Below are 14,200 nucleotides of genomic sequence, written 5' to 3' on the forward strand. Positions count from 1 at the left end.
AAAGCTTTATACTCATGTCATTTGTGCACTGTGATATCTCCTGCTAATGTGATTCTGTCTAATACTGTTCTTAAGAATTTGTCCATTGTTAGTCATTGAGGCTTGTAAAGTTAACCTGCCTTTTTTGAACAGTTCGAAATTGGTACAGTTGTTTTGTATGTCTCACTTCGTGATTTTTTTCATTTGGTTGATGTTGTATTACAGTTGATGTATTTATATGTTACACGTGCAGTGTTCCTTCTCTGTCATGAGATGTTATGATTTTTTCAAAAAAAGAATTGAAAACAAAGGTAAATAAAATACCTAACATATCTAATCAAAGTTGATGTGTTGCCTATAACCAAGGGCTAATGGAATAAGTGGGGCGGCAATTTTTTGTGTCAAAGTATTATAAGGTCCAGCCTTCCCCATTTCCCAAGGACCTAACTCCACTCTCTGATCACGGTTGAAATCCCCCAAGGATCAACCCTGTCTCCTACCCTCTTCAATCTCTACCTCAAACCTCTAGCTGAAATATTACGCACTGCTAATATCTCCTCCCACTAGTATGCCGATGTCACCCAGATCTACGTCATAATCTCTTCTCCTGAGGAGATTCTTTCCCTGAATGAGACCTCGAAATTGACTGTCCAATGGCTCACCTCTAACCAGCTCAAATTCAACGCAGAAAAACGGAATTTCTCCTAATCTTCCCACCCAAAACCAACCCTGACATTCAGGAATGGATTAAGGCAATCACAGCTTTAAACTGCCCACTGACCACACTGGACTCCGCCAAATCCTTCGGAATAACCCTAGACTACAGCTTGAACATGCGTGACCACGTCAACTTGATGGCCAAATCAGTCAGATTTCACCTGAGCTACCTAAGAAAACTGAAACCTTTCCTTGACACTCCCGACCTAAAAATAGCAGTCTAGGCACTAGTCATCTCCAGACTGGCATATGGATGCTCTACCCTCTCGGCTCTACCCAAGATCTCCCAGGCCCCATTAAAAATCTGCCTTAACGCGGCCGCCAGACTACTAACAGGCTCAAGGAAATTTGACCACATTTAACCACACCTGAAAGCTCTGAACTGGATTCCCTTTGAGGCCAGAATCCAACTTAAACTGGCATGTATCACTCACAAGGCTCTATACTCAAATCCTCCAGCATTTCTTGCCCAGAAACTCGTGCCATCCAGAGGAGTCAGAAACTCCCAGTCCGCCAGAGACCTCTTGCTCCAACCAGCACGCTTGCGAAAAACAACAACTTACAAACAGGCCTTCTCTGGGGTCGCACCAAGAACATGGAACTCACTCCTGCCCGCCATTAGAAGAATTCCATCTCTGGCACACTTTAAAAAGGAGGCCAAAACCTTCCTAAAGGGCAAATTCCTCTCCTAAATCTTGCTTCGCAATCATCTCAGTGACTTTGTTCTTCTTCTGATTACTGCCACACCTTGGATTATCTGGATGCTATCTACCCGGCACCTCCGTGCATCCCACCCGGGGATCTGGGACCTCTTGTTCTCATAAAATGTATTTATATGTTTTTATCCAAAATGTTTCCACCCCGCCCCTTCTAAGTCTCTTGTATACAACTTGTTAATCCTGCAAAGCGCTCTGATACCCTAATAGGTCAAGTTTGCGCTCTTTAAAACACAAAAATAAAAATAAAATAAGAGTGCAGCCGGACCAACAGGGTATAGGATGTCAGATAGAGTGCTCTGAATACCACTCAGGGTGAGCCCATCCTGTCACCATATGGTAAGGATGCAGCCAGACCGACAGAGTGTGGGATGTCAAATAGAGTGCTGTGAACACCACACAGGGTGTGCCCTTGTGCCATATTATGGTAAGAGTGCAGCCAGACCAGCGCCAGGATACCTGTTGGGTGGCAGCCGCGCTTTAAAAGTTTCCCATACAATTCAATGCCAAGAGATTGGAATGTCAGATAGAGTGCTGCGAATATCTCAAATGGTGTGCCCTCCTGCCACATTATGATAAGAGTGCAGCCAGACTGACAACGTGTTAGATGCCTGACAGACAGAGTGCTCTGAACACCGCACAAGGTGTACCCTCCTGCCACAATTTTGGAGAGATTGCACCCAGAGTGAGGGATGCCACGCAGATAGAGTGCTCTGAACACCACACACGGTGTGCCCTCTCACCACATTATGATAAGAGTGCAGCCAGACTGACAACGTGTTAGATGCCTGACAGACAGAGTGCCTTGAACACCACTAACAGTGAGCACTCCTTTCCTCTTATGGTAAGAGTGCAACGAGACCGGCAGATTGTGGAATGCCACATAGACAGAGTTCTCTGAACTTCACTCACGGTGAGCACTCCTTTCCTCTACGGTAGGAGTGAAGCCAGACTGTCAAAGTGTGGGATGTCACATAGAGTGCAGTGAACACCACACACGGTGTGCCCTTGTGCCACATTATGGTAAGTGTGCAGCCAGATTGACAGAGTGTGGGATACTAGACAGATAGTGTGCTGTGAACACCACTCACGGTGAGCACTCCTTTCCTCTTAAGATAAAGGTGCAGCCAGACTGACAGAGTGTGGGATGTCAGATAGAGCGCTCTGAACGCTACTCACGGTGTGCCCTCCTGCCATAATATGGTAAGAGTTCAGCCAGACTGACAGAATGTGAGATGTCAGATAGAATGCAGTGAGCACCACACATGGTGTGTCCTCCTGCCACATTTTATTAAGAGTGCAGCCAGACAGACAGAGTGTAGGATGCCAGACAGATAGAGTGCTCTGAAGAACACTCACTGGGAGCACTCCAATGTACTCTTATGGTAAGAGTGACGTTAGACAGTGTAAAACCTTAAAGTATAAAAAAAGTGATGGGGGGAATGCTTGAATTAATCCCAGCCACTGGTAATCAAAGGCCACGTCCTGTTGTGCACACCATCCCATCTCAATTTGAACCCAACAATCCTGTCCCGAGTTAGCTGTGTTGTCCTGGCCTGGCAGTGTAAGTTGCACTGCTCGGATTGGAGCAGGGTCAATACCGACTCGTATACGCCTGTGTCCAAAATCTTTTTAGTATACTCTGGATCGTGTAAAACCGGCGGTGTGTCACTCGGCAGACATTCACCGTCCTCTGAACAGTACGCACGGTGTGCAGTTCTGTTAGACGTTGTAGACCCCGACATTGTGGGGGAGTCAGACAAAGATGGTCCTCTGAAGACCACATATCTAGCGCCCTCTGTCATCTTATAGCAAGAGTGCAGTGAGACGGTTTGAACGCAGCAGTGTGGCCAGTGGCAGACATACAGCGTCCAGGGCGTGCAGTTCAGCTAGAGCTAGACGGTGTTGAACCTCGACAGGGTGGGGAGTCAGAGACCGTCGCCTGAATACCACATCGACTGTGCACTCTTCCCCCTCGTGGCAAGAGAGATGTCAGACGGCGTGAGAGTGGCAGGCACAGAGCGTCCTGTGAGAACCACACACGGCGCATGCTCTGAGCACCAGAGACCCGTGTGCTCTGGCGCAGCCAGGCCCTATGAAACCGGCCAAGGCACGCTGTGCGGTGTCAAGAGCTCGCTAGGAAGGGCCGCCCCTTGCTTGAGTCGGTGTGCTGCTGGCTTCGTCACAAGGATTCAACGAGGGTTTAACTGAAGTGCCTCTCACCAGTTAGATTTATTCAATCGATTACCGCGACAGGAACACTCTGTAACGGTTGCCCTAAGTTTGTTAACGTTGTCGTCACCTGGTCCGTGGCAGATTTTGCCACCACCGACAAAAATGTAAGTGAGTCAAAGACAAACCACGACTCACGTTTCTGCCACGTATGAATAGACAGGCTCGAGGCTGCTGCTTTCGCTGCTTGTATTTGGCACCCATTTCTACGATTGATCAGGCCCCCTTATAACCGAACTTTTGTCTACTTATGACGTCATGCCGCAGTGACGATTAACTAGGCGCGTGGGGACCGAAACAGGCAGTTATATGTGGATCCGATTTTGGGGGGAATTTGTTTTAGAAAAACAGAAGGGATAATCTACCGGTTCAACGCAAAAGTCAACTGAAGTAACTGACACCACGAACCATAATAAAAAAGCTAATTCCATTAGATTATATTCCCACCACAGAACTGGATCCAGCATTGTGGCAGGCAAGTGTGCAGCTGGTGCAGTGGCACCAGGCCCCCGGTCCAGGGCCCTGCTGAACAGTAAACACCAATCATGCACCCGAGTCCCAGAGCCCGGCCACGCGGCCGCCGCAAGGTGTTTTCTGTCTGATATCGGAGCTCGAGTGGCAGCGAGTCACGTGGGAGGATTACAGCAGCGCCTGGGGGCGCAGATAGCGACGGAGAAGAGGGCGGCTGCAAATCTAAATGAGATCTGACTGCTCGCCGCACCTCCTGAATGTGCAATGACGGCCTGCTCTGGGGGCAGCGCTGGGCACGGACCCGAAACACTCAGCGCCTATAAATCAGGATTAGTGAAGGCAGTACAGCCATTCACTCGCGGGAGGGAAGAGCTGTGCTGAGAGCAGGAGCTGTGCTGACTGAAACCCGCCCTATCCTGCACAGCTCACTCACTGAGAGCAGGAGCTGTGCTGACTGGAACCAGGCCCACCCCTCTCCCGCTCGGCTCATTCACTCACTAAGAGCAGGAGCTGTGCTGACTGGAACCTGCCCCTCCCGCTCGGCTCATTCACTCACTGAGAGCAGGAGCTGTGCTGACTGAAACCCGCCCTATCCTGCACAGCTCACTCACTCACTGAGAACAGGAGCTGTGCTGACTGGAACCCGCCCTATCCTGCTCATTCCCTCACTGAGAGCAGGAGCTGTGCTGACTGGAACCTGCCCTATCCTGCACGGCTCATTCACTCACTGAGAGACGGAGCTGTGTTGACTGGAACCTGCCCTGTCCTGCACTGCTCATTCACTCACTGAGAGACAGAGCTGTGCTGACTGATACCTGTCCCTCTCCTGCACGGCTCACTCACTCACTGAGAGCAGGGGCTGTGCTGACTGGAACCCACCCCTCTCCTGCACAGCGCATTCACTCACTGAGAGCAGGAGCTGTGCTGACTGAAACCCGCCCTATCCTGCACAGCTCACTCACTCACTGAGAGCACGAGCTGTGCTGACTGGATACCACCCCTCTCCTGCACAGCGCATTCACTCACTGAGAGCAGGAGCTGTGCTGACTGAAACCCGCCCTATCCTGCACAGCTCACTCACTCACTGAGAGCAGGAGCTGTGCTGACTGGAACCCGCCCTATGCTGCACAGCTCACTCACTCACTGAGAGCACGAGCTGTGCTGACTGGAACCCACCCCTCTCCTGCACAGCGCATTCACTCACTGAGAGCAGGAGCTGTGCTGACTGAAACCCGCCCTATGCTGCACAGCTCACTCACTCACTGAGAGCACGAGCTGTGCTGACTGGAACCCACCCCTCTCCTGCACAGCGCATTCACTCACTGAGAGCAGGAGCTGTGCTGACTGAAACCCACCCTATCCTGCACAGCTCACTCACTCACTGAGAGCAGGAGCTGTGCTGACTGGAACCTGCCCTATCCTGCTCATTCCCTCACTGAGAGCAGGAGCTGTGCTGACTGGAACCTGCCCTATCCTGCACGGCTCATTCACTCACTGAGAGCAGGAGATGTGCTGACTGGAACCGGCCCTATCCTGCACTGCTCATTCACTCACTGAGAGACGGAGCTGTGTTGACTGGAACCTGCCCTGTCCTGCACTGCTCATTCACTCACTGAGAGACAGAGCTGTGCTGACTGATACCTGTCCCTCTCCTGCACGGCTCATTAATTCACTGAGAGATGGAGCTGTGCTGACTGGAACCTGCCCTTCTCCAGCACGGCTCATTCACTCACTGAGAGACGGAGTTCTGCTGACTGGAACCCGCCCCTCCCGCTCGGTTCATTCACTCACTCAGAGCAGAGGCTGTGCTGACTGGAACCTGCCCCTCCCACTCGGTTCATTCACTCACTGAGAGCATGAGCTGTGCTGACTGGAACCTGCCCCTCTTCTGCACAACTCATTCACTCACTGAGAACAGGGGCTGTGCTGATCGGAACACGCCCCTCACCTCTCGGCTCATAAACTCACTGAGAGCAGCAACTGTGCTCACTGGACCCTGCCCCTCTCCTGCACGGCTCATTCACTCACTGAGAGAAGGAGCTCTGCTGACTGGAACCAGCTGCTCTCCTGCACGGCTCATTCGCTCACTGCAGACAGGAGCTGTGCTGACTGGACCCTGCCCCTCTCCTGCATGGCTCATTCACTCACTGAGAGCAGGGGCTGTGCTGGCTGGACCCTGCCCCTCTCCTGCACGGCTCATTCACTCACTGAAAGGAGGAGCTGTGCTGACTGGACCCTGCCCCTCTCCTGCATACTCAGGGGTTTCACCAATGTGCAACCTTCTGATTTATACACAGAATAACCAGGAGTGCGTCTGGACCTACCCACATTTGGATTTAACACCTCCCCTGCACGGCTCATTCACTCACTGAGAGCAGAAGCTGTGCTGACTGGTACCTGCAGCTCTCCTGCACGGCTCATTCACTAACTGAGAGCAGGAGCTGTGCTGACTGGTACCTGCCCCTCTCCTGCACGGCTCAGTCACTCACTGAGAGCAGGAGCTGTGCTGACTGGTACCCGTAGCTCTCCTGCACGGCTCATTCACTCACTGAGAGCATGAGCTGTGCTGAGTGGTACCTGCCCCTCTCCTGCACGGCTCATTCACTCACTGAGAGCAGGGGCTGTGCTGACTGGAACCCGCCCCTCTCCTGCACGGCTCATTCACTCACTGAGAGTAGCAACTGTGCTCACTGGACCCTGCCCCTCTCCAGCACGGCTTATTCACTCACTGAGAGCAGGAGCTATGCTGACTGGAACCTGCCCCTCCCCCTCAATTCATTCACTCACTGAGAGCAGGAGCTGTGCTGACTGGAACCCACCCCTCTCCTGCACAGCTCATTCACTCACTGAGAGCAGGGGCTGTGCTGACTGGAACCCGCCCCTCTCCTGCACAGTGTATTCACTCACTGAGAGCAGGGGCTGTGCTGACTGGAACCCGCCCCTCTCCTGCACGGCTCATTCACTCACTGAGAGCAGGAGCTGTGCTGACTGGAACCCGCCCCTCTCCTGCACAGCTCATTCACTCACTGAGAGCAGGGGCTGTGCTGACTGGAACCCGCCCCTCTCCTGCACAGTGTATTCACTCACTGAGAGCAGGGGCTGTGCTGACTGGAACCCGCCCCTCTCCTGCACGGCTCATTCACTCACTGAGAGCAGGAGCTGTGCTGACTGGTACCCGTAGCTCTCCTGCACGGCTCATTCACTCACTGAGAGCATGAGCTGTGTTGACTGGTACCTGCCCCTCTCCTGCACGGCCCATTCACTCACTGAGTGCAGGGGCTGTGCTAACTGGAACCTGCCCCTCTCCAGCACGGCACATTCACTCACTGAGAGCAGCAACTGTGATCACTGGACCCTGCCCCTCTCCAGCACGGCTTATTCACTCACTGAGAGCAGGAGCTATGCTGACTGGAACCTGCCCCTCCCGCTCAATTCATTCACTCACTGAGAGCAGGAGCTGTGCTGACTGGAACCCACCCCTCTCCTGCACAGCTCATTCACTCACTGAGAGCTGGGGCTGTGCTGACTGGAACCCGCCCCTCTCCTGCACAGTGTATTCACTCACTGAGAGCAGGAGCTGTGCTGACTGGAACCCGCCCCTCTCCTGCACAGTGTATTCACTCACTGAGAGCAGGGGCTGTGCTGACTGGAACCCGCCCCTCTCCTGCACAGTATATTCACTCACTGAGAGCAGGGGCTGTGCTGACTGGAACCCGCCCCTCTCCTGCACAGCTCATTCACTCACTGAGAGCAGGGGCTGTGCTGACTGGAACCCGCCCCTCTCCTGCAGAGTGTATTCACTCACTGAGAGCAGGGGCTGTGCTGACTGGAACCCGCCCCTCTCCTACACAGTATATTCACTCACTGAGAGCAGGGGCTGTGCTGACTGGAACCCGCCCCTCTCCTGCACAGCTCATTCACTCACTGAGAGCAGGGGATGTGCTGACTGGAACCCGCCCCTCTCCTGCACAGTGTATTCACTCACTGAGAGCAGGAGCTGTGCTGACTGGAACCCACCCCTCCCACTCGGCTCATTCTATTACTGAGAGCAGGAGCTGTGCTGACTGGAACCCGCCCCTCTCCTGCACAGTGTATTCACTCACTGAGAGCAGGGGCTGTGCTGACTGGAACCCGCCCCTCTCCTGCACAGTGTATTCACTCACTGAGAGCAGGAGCTATGCTGACTGGAACCCGCCCCTCTCCTGCACAGCTCATTCACTCACTGAGAGCAGGGGCTGTGCTGACTGGAACCCGCCCCTCTCCTGCACAGTGTATTCACTCACTGAGAGCAGGGGTTGTGCGGACTGGAACCCGCCCCTCTCCTGCACAGTGTATTCACTCACTGAGAGCAGGGGCTGTGCTGACTGGAACCCGCCCCTCTCCTGCACAGTGTATTCACTCACTGAGAGCAGGGGCTGTGCTGACTGGAACCCGCCCCTCTCCTGCACAGCTCATTCTATTACTGAGAGCAGTGGCTGTGCTGACTGGAACCCGCCCCTCTCATGCACGGCTCATTCACTCACTGAGAGCAGGAGCTGTGCTGACTGGGCCCTGCCTCTCTCCGGAACAGTTCATTGACACCTTGTGAGATTTGGATTTTAGTATTGATCTAAACGCCAACACCGGAAAGAGGGCTATTTTAAAAACAGCATACATTTAGAAATATAACTATTACATTTGCTGTAATTTCATTGCCACATAATGTGGTGCAATTTTTATGAAACACGTGACTGGTAACAATAAAAGGCTATACATTTATAGAGCATAAAAAAATAACCAGAAAAAATAACAAGGATACAAGCCCTTGCTCTCCGCCAGCTCTGTGGGTTCTCTGATGAACTGCCCGCTCGGTGCTCCAGTGCCCCCCGGGGTCCCGGGCCTCGGTTCACTTCACCCAGTCCCGCCCCCGAGGCTCTTGTCACATAGATTTCGAGATGCTCGTGTTCCCATTGGGGGCTCGCAGAGGGGTCGTTCTCACCGCCGCGTGTCCGTGCAGCGCCCACTGGCTGTGCCAGGGAACCACATTCAGCGAAGACCCGGTGCCTGAAATGTAACCAAGAGCACACGCCTCCGTGCTCCGCCCTAACGCACATTTACAAGAGTAAATATTACGGCAGAATAAATTAAATCCTCGATATTCTGCTAATACATTTCTTTTTTGTTTACTCTAGAATATATGTATTGATATTTATCTTTGAAAAGGCGTATAGTTGGGTTATTTCGTGTTTTCAGCTTCAACTTTAAAAAAGCATAGCCAATTTACTAATCACAAAATAAACAATGCTAGTATTTTTTATCGCAAATATGAGGCTTAATTGCTAAGTCTTTCACTTAAAAGTTATTGTTTCGAAAACCATGACATCTGCTGTGACAGGGAGTTAAAAGAAAACGTATGATGCATGTGGAATTGTAAGTTTAATGTCACCAACAGTAGGTGGTTTGGCTCTACGGATGACTTGTGGACAGGGGAAACGGCTTCTCCACTTGACTAGAACCGTGTGACCTCAGGCGTGTCACGTCACCTCAGTGTCCCTCGGTTATTTCATAAAATGGACGTAGCGCTTAGAAATGGAGCGCTGGCAGCTGCCGTGAGCGATATAATAACTGCACATTTACGACCGGTATTCTTGGCGGCCCCTCTGTATTCGGCTTCCCAGGCCTCTGTGTTTGGGATAAATCCGCTCCCTGTCAGGCGACGGAACCCGTCCTCTTCTTTCAGAGAAGCAATTGCCTCGCCTGTCACTGGAAATAATTGACTCCATTACCGGCATGGCTGGCTCTGTGAATCTCGCTGCCTCCCGCTCCCCCGTTAATGTGCCGCCCCATTTCCACCTATGATCGCCTGGAACGAGGCCACGGGACCGGGTTTACGGTCCGCCGGGCCGGGGCGGCCCTGTCAGGGCTCATCTGCCCCAGCCCTGTTGCAATTAGATGCCATCATTACCTCCAAATTACCCCCATTTCCTTTTTTCCGCCTTTGTTCCAGGGAAGATTACGTTTAAGAAATATCTCTCCCTGCACCCACTATACTAAACTCTCTGAAACGGCATAAAAGTCACTGTCACCAACCTGCACAGCGTTTAGGAATACATTTGCACTTTTAACCAATTATTTTGTAGACAAATAATAATTCCCACCTAATGAACGGCATTGAGCAGCCCTAAAATATGTCTTTTTTGACGCAGCAATGCCATACCTAACATGCACAGATCTGCATTAATAGAAATGACAATAACCCGCAGGAGTGAATAAACTAAACATGAAATGGGAAATTCCAGACACAATCAATCCAGTATTCCACAACTTGAACTTATCGACTTGCAGGTTAAAAACACACTTGAAAACACACAATTGCGCTCAGAAAGTATTTACGCGCACACACTCATTCTCACGCGCAGGGCCCGGGCGGCACGCGCAAGCACGCGTGACGGCGGAACGCACCTGTCCTGATGGCGTACTTGAGCGCGGTCTTGCAGTTGAGCAGCACGCCGTCCAGGGCCTCGGGCTGCTCGGACAGCTCCCAGTTGTAGGCCTGCATCAGCTCGTTGGGGTAGTGGAAATCAATCACCTTGGTGGACCTGTCGAAGGACGTCACCACGTACTGCAGCAGGGCGTCCACCACCTCCTGCAGGAAGGCCAGGGTCGCCGCCTGGCCGTGACTGGCGGGCAGCAGGTCTGAGGAGAGGGCAGACGACGGAGAGCAGAAACATTAACATGTGCGCAGAATAGAAACAGCTGAGAGAAAACGATGTGGGCTTCACAATAAAAAGAAATGTAGACACGCCGCGTTCTCTTTTTACATTCACTAAATAACAGCATCAGAAAATCAACAATACAGACTAACCTTTACTGATTTTAATTGTTTCTAATTATCGTTCGCCAACAAGTGTATGCGGCATGAGGTGCTGTTATTTTTATATTGTTCTGGTATCGCCCAGGTGTTTTAAGGTGAACTGATTTATGTTCTAAACCAAAAACGTTAGTTCGTGGTCTGGGGGCCTGTCACCTTTTTAAGCTAGGGTTTTAGTCACAAATATACCTGAAATATTTGCATAATTTTGTTCTAGAACAACTAAAGGAGCATTGGTCGACAGTGACTGTGTGACCCTCCTTAAGCATATATTGGATATTTATTTCTGGGAGGGGGCGGGCGCTTAGAAATACCCCCGGCAGGTTCAGACGCGTTAGCACTATTTAAATGGCAGAGTATGGACGTCCTGGTAGCCTTTAGCACTCGCCGGGCGCTGTGCCCAGGCGTCCTGCAGGTCGGTGTGAACAGGTGAAACCACCTGTTTTTATTCAAGGAAAGTAGCATTTCCGTTTCAAGGGCACGTTTGAAGAAAACCACAATTCACACAGATGTGGAAAATGGGCATTGGAGCACAGAGACCACCTTGTTATAGCGACGTTCGATGGGGGCTTCGCTGACAGGCCGCCGTATTTATTAATACCTGTGCGTGCTTCTGGTGCGCACATTGTGATAAAACAGAGTAACGAACAACTCAAAAATGAATAAAGAAAGGACAAACAAATTCAAGAACAATTCTCTTCAAATGCAAAAACAATAATAAAAATCCTGCGATTGTTTTTTCCAAACGCTTTAAAACAACGTTTACATATGTTATTTGTTTTCATAATCTCTCATATTGGCAAACAGAGTTGAACAGGAAAATAGTATACACCCCACGGGGACACAGTGCTGTGTCGAGTACTGAGGGCAAGTGCTGCTCGGAGGCACCGCAGTGGTAAAAACAATGACAAACAAGAGGGTAACACCACGACAATGGCACGGTAGATGCACAGGCTAACATCAAGGCACATGCTGCATAGAGACCAGACAACAGCAAAACACAAACTGTCAGACAAATACGAGGGTAAAACCTCAACAGGACCAATGCAGATGCAATACAGAGTAAACACCAGGACACACGGACTGCACAGACAAACGCGAGATTAAAACCCCTCCAAGACCAGTGCAGATGCAACAGGAGGGTGAAATCAGGACATAGGCTTGCAGAGTCAAAATGATAGTGAAAAACACAACACAGACTGCACAGGCGAATATGAGGGTAACACCACACCAGGGCCACTGCATATGCAATACAGGGTAAAATCAGGACACAGGCTGTACAGAGAAAGATGATAGTAAAAACCAACGCAAAGGGAGCACAGGCGAAATCTGAGGGTAACAGCTCACCAGGGCCTGTGCAGATACAAAAAAGAGGGTAAAACAGGGGCACCGCCTGCACAGAGACAAGGTGATAGTGAAACCAAGAAAAAAAATCCCAATACAAGGGGACAGTAAAACCAGGACACAGGAAAATGATAATGGCAATCACACAAAGGCAGGTGCAGATGCAACAAGAGGGTAAAACTAGGGCATAGGCTGCACAGATACAAGATGATATGAAAACCAAGACAAAGGATGCAGAGACAAAGTATGAGGATAACACCAACAACCAACACAGATTTACTTGGAAAGTAAACGAAGGGTATTTGCTGTATAAAAATAAGGTCACACTAAACCCACGGCAGTTACTTCGCAGATACGACCCGACAGTTGTGCCAGGGAAGAGGCTGAAGAGGAAAACACATATTAGGGCAAAACCGGGACAGAAGCAATATAGAAGGACGATGAGGTTAAATGAAATCCCGGGAACAGGCTGCACAAAAAAAAAAGTTGCAACACCAGAGCAATACTGTTCAAACAAAATATGACGGTGAAACCTCAACAGAAGCAACGCAGGTGTATAGTAGGGTAAAACCAGGGCACAGGCAGCACAGAGGAACACCATGTAAAACCAGATCATACCCTGCACGCAGGGCACTCGGGATAACCCCAGGGCACTGCTTGCACATACTATAAAAGCAACAGGGTGGCCACACACAAAGCTGCACACCACTACTGAACCGTCAGTGCGTGCAGCACGGCTCTCCCAGCTCCCTTCACATGTGCGCTCAAGGGTGGCTCTGAGAAGCTATGGCACATTAATGGCCGGGTGGGAAGAGGCTTCTAGCAGCAGACACATTCCTCGGAGTCATTACCTGTTGAGTGCAGCGCCGAGTAGTTGAGGTCGGGCTTCTGGCAGCTGCATGGCTTCTGGTCGCAGGTGCAGGGCGCCCGGGGTTCTTCCGAGCACATGGCCTCCTTAGGCCCGGTGCCCATCGGCCTCTCCGCATCTCCATACAGCAAGGCTGCCGACGAGAAACAACGAAGCAATGCTTAGGTCAAAGGGCGGCGGCAGCGCGTGTGTATCGACGTTCATATATAATCCTGAGAAACACTGGTCTGGGTTACGAAAACATGCACACGTTAGGTAGATTCCTGCCACGCATTCGCCGTCTTGCCTTACGAAAATACGTCTTGCAAAAGAGTGAGTAACTGTTGCTTTAAATTCCGCTTCAGGGACTTACCACAGAGCTTGTTGCTGATTCCACCTGTGAACTTCTGGGCGACTTGGCACCAGGCTTTAGCTGGAAAACAATAGGTATTGTGATAGTTAAAAAGAAAAAAAACAAGTTATGCGCTATGGGTATTCGGTTTAGGAACACAGTACTGGTGCCACTTACACCCAGCCGCTGCGGTGGGTCCCTAAGATCGTCTGTTCACACGTACATTTTGTAACAAAAGGCTTGACATGTTAACCGGAAACCTTTTTGAGGTAGGAAACCACAGATATGACTCTTGCAGTAGTCGCTAGACTAACACGATTCTTAATTTATTTTCTATAAATGAGGTTCTTTGCAGCTGAGCGTCTAACCTGGCAGATGACGAACAAGCACCTGGCTATTTTTCAAAGGCGGCAGGGCTGGTGTTTACTCTCAGACATTCTCCCCAGATTACTTGTGCTGCGGGCAGCTCTGTCCGTTTTACCTCATGCCTGTTTCTTCAGAGTGCCAGCGCTTCTAGACTTCAAGGCACCCTGAAGCACTGACGAGCATGGCGGATGTATCGACTAATGTGGTCATTTGCCCCTTCCAACCTCTTAGGCTAAGACTATCTGTTTACCCAGGTGATGATAAAATCGTGAGATCTGAAAGATACCCCACCACACCCCGTCCCCTTAAAAGCACCCCTCTCTCCG

General features: G+C 50.9%; 1 protein-coding gene across 1 annotated transcript in view; it reads right to left on the reverse strand.

The window, feature by feature from the left end:
* GAD2 (glutamate decarboxylase 2) overlaps positions 1-10,794 on the reverse strand; it is a gene marked incomplete at its 5' end in the record, with an annotated part of 538,013 nt that extends 527,219 nt beyond the window's left edge. Inside the window, one exon of the mRNA XM_078662797.1 lies at positions 10,557-10,794. Coding sequence (XP_078518923.1) covers positions 10,557-10,794 — 238 coding nt within the window. The remainder of the gene's footprint in view (positions 1-10,556) is intronic.
* Between the last annotated feature and the right edge of the window lie 3,406 nt (positions 10,795-14,200).

Source organism: Lissotriton helveticus, chromosome 10 (genome assembly GCF_964261635.1).
Source record: "Lissotriton helveticus chromosome 10, aLisHel1.1, whole genome shotgun sequence".
Lineage (NCBI taxonomy): Eukaryota > Metazoa > Chordata > Amphibia > Caudata > Salamandridae > Lissotriton > Lissotriton helveticus.